The sequence below is a fragment of the Jaculus jaculus genome, chromosome 12 (genome assembly GCF_020740685.1).
Source record: "Jaculus jaculus isolate mJacJac1 chromosome 12, mJacJac1.mat.Y.cur, whole genome shotgun sequence".
NCBI classification, from domain to species: domain Eukaryota; kingdom Metazoa; phylum Chordata; class Mammalia; order Rodentia; family Dipodidae; genus Jaculus; species Jaculus jaculus.
In genome coordinates this window covers 50,799,768-50,820,112 of record NC_059113.1, presented here as the reverse complement: position 1 = coordinate 50,820,112, position 20,345 = coordinate 50,799,768, and the positions used below count along the sequence as shown (strand labels likewise).

The window sequence follows — 20,345 nt, the reverse complement described above, 5'->3', positions numbered from 1 at the left end:
CTCCTTACAGAAAGCTTCATACACGGAGGTGTGCCAGTTCTACATGTGTGAGTAGCTTGTGTTGAGTAGGTGCAGGGCAGAATCTGGCCACCTTGGCTCTGTGTGGAGAAGGGGGCAGAATATATGAGGCAGCCAGGGCACCTCTGCCAACAACTCAGTGAGCTCTGGCTCCTTGTTCATGCTGGGTCCTGTGTCTGCCCATCCGCTCTGTTCCAGAAAGGAGACAAGGAGCAGGCTGTAGGCACATGGTTGAGCCAGAGAGTGTCTCCTAGGGTCGTGGAGGGGCATGGCTTTGTTTTCAACAAGGAAACGCTCCACAGACAAGAAGAGACGCGTCTTTATGATTACAGGCTGAGCATGTCTATGGCCAAGCCTCCATGGTCCACACATAATGAGTCTTCAGAGAGACCACTTTAATAATTAGAGACTTGGAAGCAGGTACCACTATCACACAGACCACCAGCAAAAACTTTAATATGGCACCAAGAAATTTGCATAATTGACTGCTGGGCTTTTCTATGTGGGACAGGGTAAACACGCCCAGGCAAGAACCACTGTGCTTTAGAAAATAGCCTCATATTCTGAGCCATGCAGAGCCGTCCACCCTGGCTGGCCCTTGTCTTCTCTGGAAATTTAAGGCAAAAAAGGATTTTCACTTGGACTCTCACCTCACCCGTCTCTGGGTGGAGAACGGCTAGCTCTTTCATTGGGCATTGCAGCTGGCTCAGCTTAGCCTTTAAAGTCAGGGTTAGGGTGTTGGCTTTGATGGCCCGTGGGGAGGGATGTAGGCATGCAGTGAGTTCTGGGGGTTATGAAGGGTTGGCTGCCATGGGGGATGAGCCTTCTAAATGTCCTGGTTTCCTGTTTCTGCTCGGTGGACTCGTAAGGTGTGTAAACACGTGATTTAAAAGGCTCTGGCCCAGGCCCACGGTGATTTATGGTTATTCTGCCAGCCTCTAGGAGGTCACTCTGCACACAAGGTGGTGTGTGGTTCAATAGGGCAGGCCAGCTCAGTGCTGGGGGGAGGGGATGCTGGTGCTTCCACTAAGGGTGACTGTGGCCACTGGCAGCATCGTCGGGTAGGGTCCATCAGGAACTGTCTCTGGGTGGCTAGAAGGTGTCTTCACTGCAGCTTTCCTGAAAAGAACACAGTGGTCTTTGAGGTCTTTGCTGTAGAATATAATGGACTTTCCCTGCTGTACCACAGAATTTCTTCTATAGACGGTCTGGGACATCCCATGGGTAGGATTCCCTGGGAGTTTCAAGGATCAGAGCAAAAGGATAGTTTCCTAGAGGACAGGAGGGCAAAGGAGCCACCCATTTGCCCCAGCTCTTTGTCTGCTTCCAACAGATGCTCCATGAGCCGGGGCTGCTTAGCCAAGCATCCCTGACTCCAGATACAAGCTGTGGTTCTACAGCTGGGGGACAGGGACTGGGTGACTTCCAGGATGAGAGGACTGATAGATAACATGCTTTAATTAAGAAATGTGGGTGCCCTGCACTTGTGTGTGGCAGCCAACTCAGGGTAAACCCTGGCTTTACCTTTTGGAGCTGGGGCATGACTGCCAGGCCCAGGACACCACCTCCAAGCCCCTTAGCAGCTACCAGCTAGGAGGCAGTCTACCTGTGTGGGACTCCTGCACCATGAAAGCAATGATTTGGAGAGAACCCATCCAGGGCTGGGGTGGACCTGGGCCCTGACACAGCCACTGGTCTGTGCGTGGCCCATGGTCCTGTCCTGCCTTCATACCCAAACCAGTTGGAACCCTTGGTCTTCCCCAGCTACAGTGACAACACAGGATGCTGCCAGGGCTTCAAATCAAAAACATTTGTCCTCAGGATGGGGAGGAAGCTAGAGAGGTCCACACAGAGGGAATGGGGAACCCTTGAAAGGGCGCCCACACACCTGGTGACAAGGTACCTACCCATGCCTTCCTCCAGCCCTGCATCAGCCGGTCGTGCTCCCCAACCATGGCCCTCCAGGCAGCAAGCTCACGGTTCCACTTCTGCTGGAATGCCTCTGGAAGGCAAGTGGGCAGAGGTCACGACTTTGAAGACTTCTGTGGTGCCGTTGATGCCCACTGTTCATAAAGGCTGCAGAATAGGGTCAGGGGAGACCCCTTTCTGTCATGAGCAGGCAGAGTGGAGCTCTGGGGGGGGGGGTCAATGCATTTTGCTTTCTTTGTTTTTGAAAGATGATTTTGATTTATATGTCTGTGTGGCCTTGAATTCACTAAGTAGCCTAGCCTGTCCTTGAATTGTTTGAGGTAGGGTCCCTAGCCCAGGCTGACCTAGAATTCACTCTGTGGTTACATACTGGTCTAGAACTCAGAGTAATGCTCCTACTTCTGTCTCCCAAGTGCTGGAATTAAAGGTGTGGCTTTGGAATTTTGATCCTTCGTGCGTCACCACACCAGGTATCTGCCCCCCTCCCCACCAGGCCACAGCTGCAGTGGGACTGTTCACACTTCAGTAATAAATACTCCTGCGTCTGCGTGGCAAAGGGCTTGTTCCCACAGCACTGCCGGGTACCATAAACCCTGTGTGGCACGTGGGTGGGCCTGTGTTCCTGGCCATGGTCTTCCAGGTTTGTGTCTTCTGAGTTCAGAAAACAAGTTCTTGAAGGGTTGGTTGCTTTGCTGACATAAACCCAACAACTGTGCAAGGATGAAGTGCCCCACGTCCTTGAACTACCAGCTCATGCTACTGACTTCCTAAGTGAAGCAAGCCTAATGAAGTTAGGCAGCAGTGGTCAGAGAGCCATGTGCCCACTAGCCTGCAGTTTAGATCCCTGCAGACACCCTGGATTCTAACAGGTGAAGTTCATGGGGTGGTCTCCTTCAAGAGGGAATCTTGTCATTGTGAACCCCCAGCTGCAGTACTGCTGGACCTTTGGTCACTGTGGGGGAGGGGAGAATTCTGATCTGTGCTGCCGCCAACATTGGCCATGTTCAAAATCGAGTCCTCCACTTGACCAGTGATGACGTGTACAGGTTCTGAGCTTTCTGGGCTGATATTTCATCATTAGTGACAGTCACAGCAGCGCCCTCCTCAGACCGGGGAGTAGGAAAACAGCAGGCTTTCGCGCTGCCTAGCTGCCTCTGGTGACAGACAGCGCCATCCCCACTTCCCGGTAGCGTTCACAAGTCCCTGTTCACCTGGGAGCCCCACACACCACATGCAGGTGAGCTGAAGGTTGAGGCGTGTCCTAAGCCCACAGCTGGCTAAAAGACAATCAGGGGACACATGGAAGGGTGTGTGGAAAGGAAGCCGCAAAGGACTCAAGGGGTGGGAAGCAGTAGAATGTGGCCACCATGTGTGACAGTCTGAGTTCAGAGCCCCAGCGCCCACAAAGATGACAGGCATGCCGGGTGTGGTGGTGCATGTCCTTAGCCCCAGCACTCGGGAGGCAGAGGTAGGAGGATCGCCATGAGTTCAAGGCTACCCTGAGACTACACAGTAAATTCCAGGTCAGCCTAAACTAGAGTGAAACCCTACCTTGAAAAGCCTCCCCCCCCAAAAAAGAGACAGGCATGGTGGCCACCTGTAACCCCAAAATGCGGGAGGCTGAGGCAGGGATGCCTGGAGCAAAATAGTTAGATAGACTGGCTGAGTCAGCACTGGGTTCAAGTGAGAAGATCCTGTCTCAATAATGTGGGCAGTTGAAGATAACCAACATTAACCCTGGCCTCCCCACACCCACACAGATGCAGGCACGCACGCACACGCATGCACAAGTATACCACATGTAAACAGCCTGGCAAAGGGACGTCAGCACAAGCAGGGAAATAACAGACCTACAGTGCCAAGCAACAGGCAGTGCGCTCACGTGCGTGCTCATGAACGTGTACGTGCCTGTGTGCATGCGTGTGGTGCCCAAGTAACAGAACAGCACTTGCATCGTCCCCTGTGAACGCACTTAGTCTGTGCAGGCATGTAGGTGTGTGTGGGGGGGTTTGCACAGGTATGCATGAGCGGCCCAAGAAGCAGTAAAAATTAAATTTTCATGGTTCCAATGGAAAGCCCCTAACCTAAGTGCTGCTGTGCAAGTGAGACAAGATAGTAACAGTACCCAGCAGCTGCGTCAGGAGTGGGCATCACCTACCGTGCGTCATCACGGCCAGCCGCACTTTGGAGGTCTGGTTTCCTGTTGAGGAGCAGACAGAGCAGCCATATTCCGTGCTTTCTTGGATGGCATCTCGCAGCCAGCTGAGCACATGGGTCCTGCCATCAGGCAACACATGGGTTTGCATGGGCACGCATGTCTCTAGGACACGCCCATTCTTTTCCCAGATAAAGTGGGCATCCGCGGGACCTGTAAGTACATGGACCATCTCCAACTCAACACCCAACTCGTGGGAGCTGCCCAGCAGCTGAGGGACTCCTTAGATGAAAGCCTCCCTTGGTCCCAACTGAACTGGAAGTGACTTGGAACAGGTCCCTTTGGAGGGAACCCCCAAGTGACCAGTAGGAGGAAAGGGCTGCATGGGCCTCTCACCTTCACTGTTTTGTAGGCTTCATGCTCTTTGACCTCAGGTGGCAATTTAGAGCCCACCTTCATGAACACCCCTTCTTTACCTGCCCCTCCCCTTTTTCATAGTGCTGTGCACCCCTCTCCCAGTGGAGTGCCTGGTAGCAGTGTCTCAAGAATGACACATTTTCTCTAGGTGGTTTTGAGCCCTGGCTCTGCAGTAGCAATGGAGAAGTCCCCATGTCCCCAGATGACCTGCTTGCATCACTTTGAGTCCCAGGTGTATTGGGGGTGGGGGAGAGGTTAGGCTGGTTAACAAGAGCACTGGTTGGGGTCTGTGAGAGCCTGAGACTTGGGGGAGGGAACAGATGCTGCCCAGTAAGTCTGGCCCTGACAAAACTAAGCTTGGTACATCATGCCAACCTACCCACCATGGGTTTTCTGCTTCATCTATGTGCAGGCCTAAGAGATTGAATTGGACTTTGACCACATGAAGCACCCCAAATACCTGTTTTTCTCCTGGGTGTTTTTTTTTTTTTTTAATGTTACTTATTTATTTGAGGGAAAAAGGGAGAGAGAGAGCATGCCAGGGCATCCAGTCATTGCAAACAAATGAGAGCATGTGCCACTTTGTGCACCAGGCTTATTGGGTCCCAGGGAATTGGACCTGGGTCCTTTGGCTTTATTGGCAGTTGCCTTAACCACTAAGCCATCTCTGCAGCCCTCTCCTGGGTGTTTGAGACAAGGTGTCATTTATCCAGCTTGGCCTACGTAGCCGAGGATGGACCTTGACTTCTTGATCCTTCTGCTTCTACTTCAAAGTGCTGGGATTATAGATGTGTGCCACCTTGCCTGTCTTCTGAGCTTTTCATTGCCAATTGCTTGGAGGAAAAAAAAAAGAGTAGAGCCAAGTATGGTGGTGCACACCTGTAATCCTAGTAGTCAAGACACAGAAGCAGGAAGATTGCTGCAAGTTTGAGGCTAGCCAAAGCTACATTGCGAAACCCTTTTCCCCAAACACAGAGGACTAGGGCCATCAATTTCAAGCTTCTAACACTTGGCTTGTCTAAGCCATACAATGGGGGACCAAGACTGGCTTCCACTTGTTTGCGGTTATGCACACAAGAGGCTGCGTGACTAGGAACAAGGGAGATCTCAGGCCAGAGCCTGAGCCCATTTCAGTCCCTGCATTTCTTATGGGACAACCAGGGATGATCACATAGGGGGAACCCTGAGTAGGGACAGAACTCTGATCCCCTAGTGCCAGGTTTACTCAGCAGGTTCCTTTTTCTCAGCGCTGTCTTCTGTGTGGCTTATCTGGGTCAGATTCCATCCAGTACCCCCAGGGCTGCTGGCCGTACCAGGCCAAGCTTTGATCTGTTCCCCATTAAGGAGAGGACAAGCCAGGGCAGCTCCACTCTAATGTGGCTCACACAGCTTCGCAGAAGAAAGGGCCCAGGGTGGTTTAAACTTGCCCAGCACCTCTTGCTTACTCCTCTGCTGTGTCGGGGCTGCTGGGAAGACAAGGACCCACTGGGCAGGGTTGCCGGCTTCCTGCTGCCACCTAACTCACAGGAAGGTCCACCTGAATCAGCCAGGCACCCCACCAGCATAAATACCTTGCCCAGGGCCATGGCTCCTGACCAGTATTTGTTTTCTGCTCTCTCCCACTCTACTGATTGCTGAGGCCATTTGGACCACTGTGGCCACCACACAGTCCAGAAGGCAACCACCGCCTGCCCAGAACATGGGAATAAGTCTGTTAAATACCCAATACCCGCCCTCCTGGGAGTAAAAGACCCCATGCGGTTCTGCAGAGGACACTCAGGAGGTGAAGAAAGCTGGGGTTCAAACACTTAAGAAAACATGGCAGAGCCAGAGGACTTTTAGAAAAGCCTGCTCACAAACACTTGACATTGTCCTCAGTGGAAACTGGAGGACTCTGCACAGCCTAGGGAAGGGCCAGTGCTGGGCAGAGACTGAAATATCTCTGTCACAGGTCAAATTTTTAAAAATTATTTTAAAAAAGAGTGGGTACAGCAGGACTCTTAGCCACTGCAGACAAATTCCAGATGCATGTACCACCTTGTGTATCTGACTTTACATGGGTACTTGGGAATCAAACTTAGGTCCTTTGGCTTTGCCACCAAATGCCTTAACCACTAAGCCATCTCTCCAGCCAGACGGGATTTTTATACAGTCTCTTGTAGCCAAGCTATAGCTGATGATGCCCTTTAGCTTCTTTTACATGTATAATACTGTGTGTATGGTGCATGCACATGTTTGTGAAAATTACATGCTAGAGGACATCAGGTGTCTTCCTGTATGGTCACCTCTGTGTTTCCTTAAAACGGAGTCTCTTGATGTGGAGCTGCAGTTTTTGCAAGCCCCGGCAAGTCTCTGCTCTCTGCTCCCTCAGCACTGGGATTACAGGCATATATGACCATGCCCAGCTGTTTACATGGATCCTGGGGAATTGAACTCAAACAGCCTCCAGCCTCCATGCTTGTACCATGAGCTCTTACCCACTGAGTTGTCTGCCCAGATCTAACCGTAATTTTTTTTTTTAATTATTTGGCCAGTGTGGTGGTGCACACCTTTAATTCTAGCATTCGGGAGGGAGAGGTAGGAGGATTGCTATGATTTCGAGGCCACCCTGAGACTACCTAATGAATTCCAGGTCAGCCTGGGCTAGAGGGAGACCCTACTTAAAAAAAAAAAAAAAAAAAGCTGGGCTTGGTGGCACACGCCTTTAATCCTGGCACTCAGGAGACAGAGGTAGGAGGAGGATCACCGTGACTTTGCGGCCACCCTGAGACTACATAGTGAATTCCAGGTCAGCCTGGGCTAGAGTGAAAAACCAAAAAAAAAAAAAAAAATTATTATTTGTATTTGGCGGGGTCGGGGGTGGGGATTATGGGTACACCAGGGTCTCTTGTTGCTGCAAGTGAACACCAGATGCTTATGCCACTTTTTGCATCCAACTTTTTTTTTTTTTTTTTCAATATGGGGTCTTGCTCTAGCCCAGGCTGACCTGGAATTCACTATGTAGTCTCAGGGTGGCCTTGAACTCATGGTGATCCTCCTACCTGTGTCTCCTAAGTGCAGAGATTAAAAGTGTGCACCACTACGCCTGGTTCCTAAGGGAAATTCTAAGAGTTACTCCAGAAAAATTGTGTAGCTCCTCATTTGGCCACAGTGTGGTGGACAAGCCCTTGTGGACTTGTTTTGTTTTTGTGCAGAACTTTGGTTTCCACTCTTTTTTTCCATCCAGAGGTGTTTTGAGGGCTGGAGGGATGGCTTAGCAGTTAAGGCACTTGCCTGCGAAGCCTAAGGACCCAGATTCAACCCCAGAACCCATGAAAGCCAGGTGCACATGGTGCATGTGTCTGGAGTTCATTTACAGGAGCTAGAGGCCCTGGCATGTCCATTCTCTCCCTCCCTCCCTCTCTTATAAAAGAAAGCAAGTACTTAACAAGATGAAGATTAAAATGAAAGTGTTTTGAACTGGTCATGGGTAACTCCATCTACTTACATCTCTGCATATATGTATATAGATATCCATGAACTGGGGAACATATATGCAAATCATTCCTCAGCATCTGAGAGGATCAGCTCCCAGAATGCTGGTGACACCAGCCCCCTCCCTTGGATGCTCAAGCTCTTTATAGAATGGCGTGTTTGCACAGAACTAATGAACACCTTCCTGCATGCTTTAAATCCGCTCTGGATTACTTTTAATGCCTGATACACTGCAAGTGCTACATAAATACTCATATCTATTGTTTAGGAAAAAGAGACCTGACAAGAGCCCATGAATGTCCAGTGCAGATGTGGGTTTTTTCTTTTCTTTTCTTTTTTTTTTTTATTTGAGAGCGACAGAGAAAGAGGCAGAGAGAGAGAGAGGGAGGGAGAGAATGAGCACACCAGGGCCTCCAGCCACTGCAAACGAACTCCAGACACATGCGCCCCCTTGTGCATCTAGCTTACGTGGGTCTTAGGGAATCGAGCCTCGAACTGGGGTCCTTAGGTTTCATAGGCAAGTGCTTAACCACTAAGCCATCTCTCCAGCCCAGTTTTTTTTATTTTTTATTTTATTTCTCTCTCTTTTTGGCTGAATTCCTTGCTTTGGAGCCTGCAGACGTGAGCGCACTCCATTCCATATAGCTAGCTGCTCAGCATCTTGTGATGCTACATTTTATTTAGTTAGAATCGACCTTAAGAAAGTTACTCTCTGTAGCTGTTATCTGACTAAGTAATAAGAAACTTTCTGTGACATCAGACACGTTTGTTTTCAAAAGCCCAATCTCCTCAGGCATCCACCAGCACTGCAGTACAGTGAGCATAGGAACTTCTGGAATGTTCTTGTGCCCAAGCCTACGGAAAGCTCCTCAAAGACCTTGTGTTCTTAGTGTGAGGAGCGGCGGTGTGGAACACACTGGCCACGAGCCCCGCTACTATGAGGACGTCCTGAAGCCTCTGTATGTATTAACCACGCCCCAAGCATCACAAACGATGTTGAAACACTTAACATTCCATTTGTTCTTTTTAAAACTTTCTTTCTGAGTGCAGAGATTAAAGAGAAGGAAAGGGAAAATTAACAGCAATATGGAGGGCCACTCCATCAGGCACTGAGTGGCAGATACAGAAACAAACCCATGTCACAGGCTGCTCAGATCATTCCACATGCTGAACTGTCAAGATTGTGTCACTGTTCTCTGTCTCTCTCAAATAAATAAATATAGTTAAAAGGGCTGGAGAGATGGATTGGCGGTTAAGGTGTTTGCTTGCAAAGCCAAAGGATCCCGGTTCAATTCTCCAGGACCCACATAAGCCAGATGCACAAGAGGGTGCATGCATCTGGAGTTCCTTTGCAGTGGCTGGAGGCCTTGGGGCGCCCATTCTCTCTATCCCTCTCTCTCTCCCATTCTCTCCCTCTCTCCCATTCTCCCTATCCCTCTCTCTTCCCCTCATTCTCTCAAATAAATCTTTTTTGCTTATTTTTATTTATTTGAGAGCAACAGACAGAAAGAGGCAGAGAGAGAGAGAATGGGTGCACCAGGGCTTCCAGCCACTGCAAACGAACTCCAGACGCGTGCGCCTCCTTGAGCATCTGGCTAACGTGGGTCCTTGGGAATCGAGCCTCAAACTAGGGCCCTTAGGCCTCACAGGCAAGTACTTAACCACTAAGCCATCTCTCCAGCCCAATAATAGTATTTTTAAAAAGAAAAAAGCTGGGCGTGGTGATGCATACCTTTAATCCCAGCACTCAGGAGGCAGAGAGAGGAGGATTTCCGTGAGTTCAAGGCCACCCTGAGACTCCATAGTGAATTCCAGGTCAGCCTGAACCAGAGTGAGACCCTACCTTGAAACCCCCTCCTCCAAAAAAAAATAATAATAAAATAAAATGAAATAAGATTCTTCCTTAACTGAAGAGCCCAGAACTCAGGAGGGGAGGCAGACCCCACCATCCCAGTCTCAGGTCTCTGCTGAAGGGTCCCATGCCCATTCCAAAGCTGCCGGAACAGCTGGAGTGTTCCCAGACATGCACGGTGCTCTGCCTGGGAAACAGCACTGTGCAGCTATGATGAGTGAAATACTTTGAGAGAGAGCTTGGGTTATCTGGGTGTGGGTGGTGGTTTGTTTCTGTGTGTGTGGTTGTGTGTGCTGCGTGTTGTTTGGTGCTGTGTGACATGTGGGGCTTGTGTGTTGATGTGCTGTGGGGCACGTACATGGTATATGTGTGTGCTGTTTGGTACATGTACATAGTGTGTGCAATGCGGTGGTATTTATGGAATGAATGGGGTTATACACGTGTTATATGTGGCAGGACAGTACTGCGTGTGGTGTGCAGTATGTGGTGTTAGTATGTGCGGTGTGCATATTATGTGGCGTGTGTGGTTGGGGGTGTGATGTCTGCATGAAGTATATATGTGTGGTGTGGGTGACTGGGTGGTAGGATAATGCTGTGGGGAGCGTGCTGCCTTTGGTGTGAGTGTGATATAATACGTGCTATGTGTGGTATACTTGTACTAATCCATGGTAGCTGGACAGCACAGAGGAGCAATCCTGTACCTGCCAGTCAAATGGTAGGCCACGCGGGACGCTTGGAAAGCCAACACATCCATGGCAACATGGGACAGAAAGATGACTCTACAAGCTACTATCCTTGTCCCAGAAGGCATGCACAGGCCCTGCCAGCCTCTCCTCATACTAAACTGGAGGCTTTGGACCATGGTCAGCCTTGTTCTAGCCTCCACTCAGGGGTAATTGGAGTCTCCTGAGGTTGCCTGCCCTGGCTTCCTTGTCTGAGTACTACAGAAGGGGGTGTCATAACTCCCTGTTTCACCCTGAGAGAGACCTACATGCATCCTCCCCCGACCCCCCAAAACACACATTGTAACCGTATCTCCCCTTCCAGGCCTTTCTCACTGAGTCCCATCCCTGGAAACGTGCCCTCTCTGACTGCACTACCCCAACTGGACCCACCCTGACCCTTTTCAGGGAGGGCCTAGGCCTTGCCTCTTCTGGATGACCAAGTCCAAGCAGATGGACATACCAGACCCCGGTCTGGAGCATGGTGGGCAGATGGAGACCTGTTGCGCAGAGCAGGAGCAGGCCTGTCCTAAGTACGGGCCTGGTTATCTGACCTCTGGTCAGTGCTTGTCTGAAGATATCTCAGTCACCAGCAGAGCCAGCTGTGGGCACCAAGATGCAGGCCAAGGAACAAATGGTTCCTTGTTACCCTCTCTTTAAGTCTTATTCTAAAAACGGTTTGCTAGGCCTTTAATCAGCGAGCCCCAAACCACTATCGGCTATCATCAAGAAAAACAACTGTTTTAAGGAGTAAATCCCAGGTCAAGGCTCCAAACCTGCTCCACCCTGAAGGAAGCAGGGTGAGGCTGGAGGACAGTCACCCTACAGTCCATGGACCTCAGTCTGACCTGGAACAGCCCTGTCTTGTTTCCTTAGCAGACACCAGGTGGCAGAACCCAGAACATACCCCTTGCCCAGAAGTCTTCTGGACATCTAGGCAACATGGGCTTCTGCTCCAGGAAGGGCTGTCTGCAAACCTGACTTGATCCCACTGCCTGTTCAGAACTGTAAAGCACGTGCTTGCGGAGGCCAGAACACGTGTTTCCTGAAGCAATCCTGCCTCGGTGGAGGGATGGAAGAGGTAGGCCCTAAAGGGGGCTAAATGCTTGTGGGCAGAGTAAATGCCATGCGAGGAGGAGTACAGGGGGACACTGGGGACAGGTCAGTCATCTGCTCAATCCATTCTGAGGTGCTGGGATAGCACACTCCTCCCATCTTGGTTCCCACTCCCGCTGCATACTGCTGGTCACCATATAGCCCTCCAGCTATAGTTCCCTGGCCCCTGGCCATTTATGTCCGAGGTCAGGCTGTGGGAGGGCTAACAAGTCAGAAGAAAGGAAATTTTCCTGGCTAACTGGGGCACCTCCAGGAGTGGTGAGGGTGGCAGCATAGCTGCCAGGGGGTGGCTCTAGGTTCCATGGCCCCAGCTTCAGAGACCTGGCAAGTAGAGTGAAGTGCGTTTTCCTTCACTCCTGCCCACACTAGTGGCTTTCTGCAATCTCTGGGTCATCTTACCTTTCCACTTTGTTCCCAGCCCATCACCTTTGTAACCAATTTCCTACGTCAGCTTCCCTGTCTAGGGGCTAGGGAGGTAGATCAGCTTTTTCTTTTAAATATATTTTTTATTTTTGGTTATTTGAGAGAGGGAGAGAATGCGTGCTCCACTGCAAACAAACTCCAGACACTGGGCCACCTTGTGCATCTGGCTTATGTGGGCCCTGGAAATTGAGCCTGTGTCCTTTGGCTTTGCAAACAAGTGCTTTAACTGCTAAGCCATCTTCTCCGGCCCTGGATCAGATTTTTCTTTTAAAAAGTTATTTTTATTTATTCATTTGACAGAAAGAGAGAGAGGGAATGGGCAGGCCAGGGCTGCAGCCACTGCAAATGAACTCTAGATGTATCCACTGCCTTGTGCATCTGGCTAACGTGGGTCCTGGGGAATTGAACCTGGGCCCTTTGGCTTTGGAGACAAATGCTAAACCATCCCTCCAGCCCTGGATTAGCTTTTAAGAGCACTTGTTGCCTAAGCCTGAGGGCCTGGGAAGGCCTGAGACCACTGGAGTTTTATTCCCCAGAACCCACATTTAAAAAAAAAAAAAAAGTGTGAGGCTGCATAGATGACTTAAGGTGCTTGCTTGTGAAGCCTGGGGACCCAGGTTCGATACCCTAGTACCCATGTAAGCCAGATATGCACAGGGTGGTGCATGTGTCTGGAGTGCATTTGCTGTGGCAAGAGGCTCTGGTGTGCCCATTCTCTCTCTCTCTCTCAAACAAACAAATGTAAAAACTAAAACTAAAAACAAAAACCAGGTGTGGCCGTGCATGTCTGTAACCCCAGAGTACCGTGTTGAGGATGAAGAAAACACTGAGTAAAAAACCTGTAGCTCTGGGTCTCCATCTTAAGGCAGGATGCAGATGAGCAATAAGAAGGGCACCTGAAGTTCTCCTCTGGCCTCCACACATGCACTTTGCATGCAGATCTGTGCACACATAACACATGATACACCATACCACACATGCTCTACACACATGCACATCTGTAACCCTGGCAGGGCCAGCCAGTCTAGCCAAACAGGTGAGCTCTAGGTTCATTGAGACTGTTTCAATAAATACAGTAGAAAGTGATTGAGGAAGACATCTGATATTGACTTCTGGCCTACACATGCACATGTACACACACACAGACACATATGCACAAGTCAAAAAAAAGAAAAAGCCATAGTTGGGCATGGTGGTGTATGCCTTTAATCCTAGCACCTGGGAGGCTGAGATAGGAGGACTGCTGTAAGTTTGAGGTCCCTGTGAGATGACTTAGTGAATTTCAGGTCAGCTTGGGCTAGAGTGAGACATTACCTTGAAAAACTAAAAAAGGGCTGGAGAGATGGCCTAGCGGTCATAGTGCTTGCCTGCGAAACCTAATAATGCATGTTCATATCTCCAGGTTCCATGTAGCTAGTCACACAGGGACAAAAGTGTGCAATGCTGCACATATACCACAAGGGGACTCACAGTGGCTGAAAGGCCCTGGCGCACCCATTCTCTCTCTCTTACTCAAAAATATTGTTTTAAAAATTAAAGAACTAGGGCTGGAGAGATGGCTTAGCAGTTAAGGTGTTTGCCTGCAAAGCCAAAGGACCTCGGTTCAATTCCCCAGGACCCGTGTAAGCCAGATGCACGAGGGGGTGCACGCGTCTGGAGTTCATTTGCAGTGGCTGAAGGCCCTGGCGCACCCATTCTCTCTCTCTCCCTGTCCCCCTGTGTCTTTCTCTCTCTCTCAAATAAATAAATAATAAAATATTTTAAAAAATTAAAGAACTAAAAGAAAAAGAAAATAGGCAACCAGTCAACAGTCTACCTCCGAGGTACTCAGGTGCACAAATTCTTGTCTACCACCTACAGCAGACTGTTCAGGGCCATTAGCTGCCACAGCCTTGCTGCAGGCACACTGGACATTGGCCACCTGGTAGGTCCTTCAAATCCTTTTCAGCTGACAGTTAAAGATGAACTGGACTTGCCTTTTCTCCTCACCCACACCGCTGCCCTCTTTGGACAGACCCAGAGACCAGGGCCTGAGTGCTCCTGCAGCCAGGGACACAGCAACCGCTGTCTAAGAGTACCTGTCCCATTGGAATACCTCCCAACAAGGCAAAACCCTCTCTGTCTGCAGGGAGCACCCCAGTCCATATTTTCTGCATTATTATTTTTAAGAGGAATTACTGGGATTTCTATAAGCATCGCCAATATCCTCACCCCTATTTTCTTTACTTTTCTTGGGGGGAGAGTTTTGAGATAGGGCCTTGCTCTAGCCTAGGATGACCTGAATTCACTGTGTAGTTTCAGGTTGGCTTCAAACTCACAGCAGTCCTACCTCTATGTGCTGGGATTACAGTGCCACCACACTTGGCTATTTTCTTTACTTTTGAAAAACTTGAGGCAAGGACTTGCGAAGTTGCTTAGACCTTGAAATATAGCCCAGGCAGACCTTGGCTTTGAGATTTTCTGACCTTAGGTGTCCAAGCAGCTGGCTTGACAGACCTCTGCTACCAGGCCCAGCATATTTTCTGCTTTTAAATATGAAACAAGTCATTAATACTTCTGACAGTTGCATTTTGAAGTGTTCCCAATGTCATCTCCAACCACCTCTGATTTGTTAGAGATCAGGTTGGCAAAGTGCAGCCTTTGGGTCAACTTGGCTCTGTTGGTTCTATAGGTCTGGTTTTATGGAACGCCACCATGCCCTCTCCATGTACTGTCTGTGGCTGCATTTACAGAGTAACAGCATGCTGGTCTGAAAGCGCTAACACCTTGCCCTTTACACAAAAATGATGTCCGACCCCTTCTGTCTTCTAGAAATAACTCCGTGTTGTTTGTTTAGTTTATCTTGGGATCAACCAACCTGAAAATACCAGACAGCTCAACCTCAAAGGCATTGCCAGGAAAGCAATGAGGTAGTAAGGGCAGAGCGAGAAGACAGACGGACAGTGCATGCCCTGACTCACCTGTGGCCTGGCAGAAGAGGTGGAAGGTCCCCAGCGCCTGCACCTGTTGTGCCTGCTCGCTCAGGAAGGGTGGCAGCAAGGTAACCTGGGTGCGGCTGTTGCGCCCCGAGACCAAGGCTGGCCAGAGGCTCCAGGAAGAGGAAGACGAGTCAGGGCCCAGACAGGACAGGGAGAAGGAATCAGGAGGAGGGAAGGGCTTAGGAGACGAGGCTGCGAGACAGAGGACAGAAAAGAAAGGGCACTGAGGAAGAAATCTTCACAACACGTCCCATGCTGGAGGAGGTGAAACAGCAGGAAACAAACACGTGGGGATGAAAAAAGTAAGAGCCCAGGGCCACCCTCTCCCCACCCCAGGGCCACCACACAAGCGCAGGAGGCCACGCAGCCTCTGTAAGTAATGGTCGGCCCAGTTAATGATAAAGCTTCTTGTTTATTGGGGAACTTTTCACATGTATACAGTTCAACGTAGAAAAATAAAAACAAAGCAAATCTTATAAACACAAATGTTTACACCGAATGGTCAAATCATATCATGCTGAAGATGAATGTCCACATAGCACACAAAATCCAGAAATTCTTGCTGTGCCATGGAATAAGGCTCCTCTCTTTCAATGAGCACTTAAAAGCAGGAAGATGGAGTGTGAGAAATGAATGTGAAAATCGTACCGCCCATTTACACCTTTAAAGACAGTGCAGAAGTCAGTCTGGAGCGGCAGCTGCGGGCACCAGGATGATGTAATCACTGCCTATGGCCAGTAGCCCTGTCCACCCGGCCCACTTCTCTCAGGGTGGACAGCTCCGTGAGGCTGAAGTGGAAGTCCAGCGGGCAGTGGTACGAGATGGAAGCAAGAGATAAGACATGATCAAGAACCAGAGGCGTCCTCATGAAAGCTCCAGCTGTCAGGACAATAGTTCCGACCATGGCCATGGCCATGGGACTGTAAACCCTCCTCCCCTCACAGGCCAGCCTGATGGCCACCCAGAGCCACTAGACCACATTCCCTTACTCATAGCCCACTTTGTGGATGTGGGACAGTCCTTCTCTTAAGAGAAAAGAAAAAGTACAGAAGGAAAGTATCTGGAAGTGATGCTTCCTTCAAAGAAATAAGGGGGAAAAGCTGAGTTAGTTGAAGAGATGGTTTTAGGTCTACATTTCTAAAAGCAGAAAGAATGTATTTTGCAAAAAAAAATATATTATGAGTCTATCCCTGAGAATCTTAAGCAACATAAGTCAAATTTTATCTCAACATGTAACAAAATCTAGAAGACACAAATCTGCTAAAATATTTAAGGATCTGCTTTAGGAATAAAAAAAAATGACCTAAGACATCAACATAATCAAAGTAAGAATCCTAAAACATAATGGAAGAAAAGGTCCGTGTCAATCTGGACAAGAGACAATAAGTTACCAATCTGATAAACTAAAACTGGCTTTTCCAATCTGGAATTAAATTATCTTTAGTGGCTGCTATGAGGAGGGGAAGAGAAAGGGTTGCTCTTCTCAGCCAATGGAGGTGGTCATCTCTCCCTCAGGACACAAAGGGCTCAGGTATACTGCCCGCAGGACATCTTAAAGCACTCCAATGACTGTGAGGCCAGATGGGGAGGCGATACTTGTTTTCCAAAGGACAAAGAGGGCCAAGGGACAGGCTCAGCCCGAGAGAACACAGACAAAGCACTGAAGTTCGTGGCACGATGACGACACTCGGCTACTGAATGGCTCAACACGACACCACACAGGGACAGCAACACGGTGGGGACATGCGGCTCAGTCCCCATCTGCATCAGAGTCAGCAAACTTCAGTTCACACTTGACATCAAATGGCTTGTCCCTGGCAGACAGCTCGTCGATCCGCTGGGAGTCCTCGCGGTCCGTGGGGACTTTGCTGGTGATGGTGTCCTGCTCGGTCTCGTAGCCAGTGTCCAGGGCTGCCTTGGGCTGCTGTCCGTTCTGCTGGGAGAAGCTCCCGGGCTCCACCAAGGTCTCCTTCACACTCTGCTCCAGATCAGAGAAATCCGACTTGGGTTTTTTCTTCCCCAGCAGCAGAGCCGAGCGGAACTTCAAACACTGACCTGGCAGGTAGCCCTTGAAGCAGTTGTAAGAGAAGAGGCAGAGGAAGAGGACGAAGACAACAAGGAAGAGGGACATGAGGAGGCGGTTGTCACTGGACTTGAGATACACAGTCTTCTCGGAGTGGAGCTGGGGGACCGTGTTGATGACGATCTTTGGTTCGCAGGACGTGCTGGTGGGGGCGAGCTTAGGAGGTGGGGTGGTGGCCCTGAAGGAGGTGGCTCGCAGCGGTGGGGTTGGGGGAGAAGACCCCGGGGTGGATGCCACTGATGCTTTAGAGGTGATCTTGCCTACTTCTGTCCGAGCCGGTGGCAAGGCGGGAGCCGTGGGCGTCCACGGAACCACGGGCATCCGTGGAACCACCTTCACCTCCAGGACATGTTTGGTGAGCAGCTGAGAGACTATCTTGTTCCTGACCCTTTCCTCTGACAGACACTGGTACACCCCACTGTCCCCCTCTGACAGGTTGAAGATGAGCAGGTTCCGCCTGCCCACCAGGCTGTACTTGGGGCTCTCAGCCTTCAGAACGCCATTCTGGAATTTCCACACCACCTGAGCTAGGTTGGACTTCTGGGAGCATTTGAGTTCCGCTGTGCCTCCGTGCTTGAAAAAATGCTGCCGGAAACTTTCTTTACTTTTATCTGGAACATCAAAATAAATGTGCTCAGCATCAACAGCTCTGCTTGTTGGTGCAACTGCTTTCAGAAACAGGAGAACACCCACAAGAGGACACAAGGTTTCACCCACAGGAGCAAGGCGCAGTCTTCAGAACAAAGGAGATAAAGACGTGTGACCAACTGCAAAGGTGAGCCTGACAGTGGCCTTTGGGGACAAGGAAATAGGAGACAGCTCTGAGCAGTATAATCCTGATCTTAGCCTTGGCCCTGAAGGCTGAGAAGCTGAGCACCAGAAAGGTCTACGTTCAGTGGCACCTGGAGTCAGGCGCCAGCAGCGAAGGGAAGGGAAGGCTGGCCCTCATGCGCCTGGGTGTCCCCTCCTACACTTCTCAGGAAGAACAGGGCACAGGGCAGGCTCATCTGTCCTTAGCAGGAAAGGTGCCTGGGCATCCAAACCTGATTCCATGCCTGTCTCTAGTCACAGCTATTTCCTGATGGCCAGTCAGAGAGGGATCCCTAGTGGGAGGCCAGAACTATCAACAGCCATGTGTCTATTGTATGAAATACTGGAAACCATAAACACTTCAGATTTTGGAATATTATATTTTTATGTATTAAACAGGACAAACATCTCTAAGAGGGTCAGAAGTCTAAAGATGAATTCATTGCTTCATATGTGCTTTACACAGGTGGCCCAAAGGTAAATTTATACAATATTTTAAATAACCTTGCACATGAAACCAGGTGTCCACTCATATTGGGACACTGCTCAAAATATTTCAGATTCACAGTTTTTGAGTCAGGGCTGTTCAACCTGTACCCATGGCCTCCTTCCAGTTCTTTAAATATTTTTTAAATATATTATTTATTTATGTATTTGAGAAAGAGAAAGGGCACACCAGGGCCTTCATCCACTGCAAATGAACTCCAGATGCAAGCCCCCCCATGCATCTGGATTATGTGGGTACTGGGGAATTGAACCTGGGTCCTTAGGTCTCACAGGCAAATGCCTTAACTGCTCAGCCATCTCTCCAGCCCCTAATTTTTAAATTTTATTTTGTTTTTGTTTTTTGAGATAGGGTTTCACTCTAGCTCAGGCTGACCTGGAATTCACTATGTAGTCTCAGGGTGGCCTCAAACTCATGGCAATCCTCCTTCCTACCTCTACCTCCCGAGTGCTGGGATTAAAGGCGTGCACCACCACGTCCGGATAGGCTAATTTTTTAATTTTATTTTTGAGAGAGCAAGAAAGAGATAAACAGTGGGCATGCTAGAGCCTTCAGCCACTGTGAACAAACCCCAAACACGTGTGCCCTCTTGCGTACATGTGTGACATTGCATGCTTGTATTACTGTGCAACTGGCTTACGTGGGACCTGGAGATTCAAACATGAGTTCTTAGGCTTCACAGGGAAGCCCCTTAACTGTTAAGTCATCTCTCGAGCCCTCCTTCCAGTTCTTATCAGGTTTTTGTTTAAGGAGCCCCAGCTAAGTGGACCAGAGGGGTGAGATGTGGAGTGGAGTGCTTTCCAGTGAACCCATACACCCTGGGTAGCTTTGAGCACTTTCTGCAAATCAAAGGGTACAGAGAAAGATCATAGGTCTGCTACATGCCAACCAACCTCCTTTCAGAAAGGAAAAAGAAAAAAAAAAAACATATCCACACCACAGAACCCAGGAAATATGAAACAGTTTGCAGCAGAACCCTGCCATCCTGAAGCGATGACAGTGGAGAGCTACTCACCCGGACATAAGGATGCATCGCCACTCATCTCCTGAATCCACCCCCTACAAGACAACAAGAACATGTTATTCATCTGCCTATGTGTGGGGGTCATGTGCATGCAGTACCCCACCTGTACCTGTTGGGGCTCTCAGACTGGTGCAAGGTGATGCAAGTAGCTGTGGGTGGGCTCCAAGCGCAATAAGGGTCTCTTGCCAGCACGCAGTCTTCACAGCTACTATGCTTGCCACAGTAGGCCAGGGGGGCCTGGACCACCCCTGAGTTGGAACCAGCATACACAAACCTCCTGCCCTGCATGGGAGACAGATTACAGAGTAGGCATGTGAGACCCTGGTAGAATATAACACCTATGAAAACACAGCCATGTGCCATGTGAAGGGTCACCAAGCCTTTGACCTGCATCTTTCTCCCATCTGGCCCATGGCCTGCCAGACCCCAGCTGTTGGCAGAGTGCATCATGACCTTGTACCACCTGCTTCTCTTGTGGGAGGTGGTTTGGTCCCTCCACCTGCCCCTGCTTGTGTGTGTGTGGGGGGGGGGGAACCTCTGCCACTTTCCTGGCCTCAGCTGGAGAGTAGTGAGCACAGCCTCCAAGGGCCAATCTTGTCCCCTGTGGCTGAACCTGTGTGGAACCTATGACCGGACCCATGGCCTTAGTAACTGAACGGGCATGCTGGCATGCCAATACTGATGGTTGTTCTGTAAAGAACAAACAGGATGCTGACAAATCTAATGGAAGGGATGAGGATCCCACAACCACCAGCCACTGCACACAGCCCAGTGGGCACACTCTGGATTCAGTTCCTGTTGCACTCCAACTTATGGTACTCTTAGGGTGTCACAGACTG

At 49.8% G+C, this 20,345-nt stretch overlaps 2 protein-coding genes across 13 annotated transcripts in view; one reads left to right on the top strand and one right to left on the bottom strand.

Annotated features, from left to right (window-relative positions):
• Positions 1–15,448, top strand: part of Secisbp2 (SECIS binding protein 2) — a 54,697-nt gene extending 39,249 nt beyond the window's left edge. Inside the window, exon 17 of the mRNA XM_045131734.1 lies at positions 14,918–15,448. Coding sequence (XP_044987669.1) covers positions 14,918–14,967 — 50 coding nt within the window. The 3' untranslated portion in view covers positions 14,968–15,448. The remainder of the gene's footprint in view (positions 1–14,917) is intronic.
• Sema4d (semaphorin 4D) overlaps positions 393–20,345 on the bottom strand; it is a 118,674-nt gene continuing 98,721 nt past the window's right edge. For 7 of the 12 annotated variants that reach the window (XM_012951130.2, XM_045131739.1, XM_045131741.1 and 4 more), the window contains 3 exons: positions 19,616–19,788; positions 19,498–19,541; positions 15,477–17,778 (listed from right to left, as the gene is read on the bottom strand). In XM_012951130.2, the coding sequence (XP_012806584.2) occupies positions 16,835–17,778; positions 19,498–19,541; positions 19,616–19,788 (1,161 nt within the window). In that variant the 3' untranslated portion in view covers positions 15,477–16,834. Of the gene's footprint in view, positions 1,138–1,925; positions 2,021–4,105; positions 4,316–14,571; positions 14,629–15,066; positions 15,277–15,476; positions 17,779–19,497; positions 19,542–19,615; positions 19,789–20,345 lie in introns of those variants that run through there. The other 5 variants (XM_045131745.1, XR_006632959.1, XM_045131747.1 and 2 more) reach the window with 5 other exon arrangements.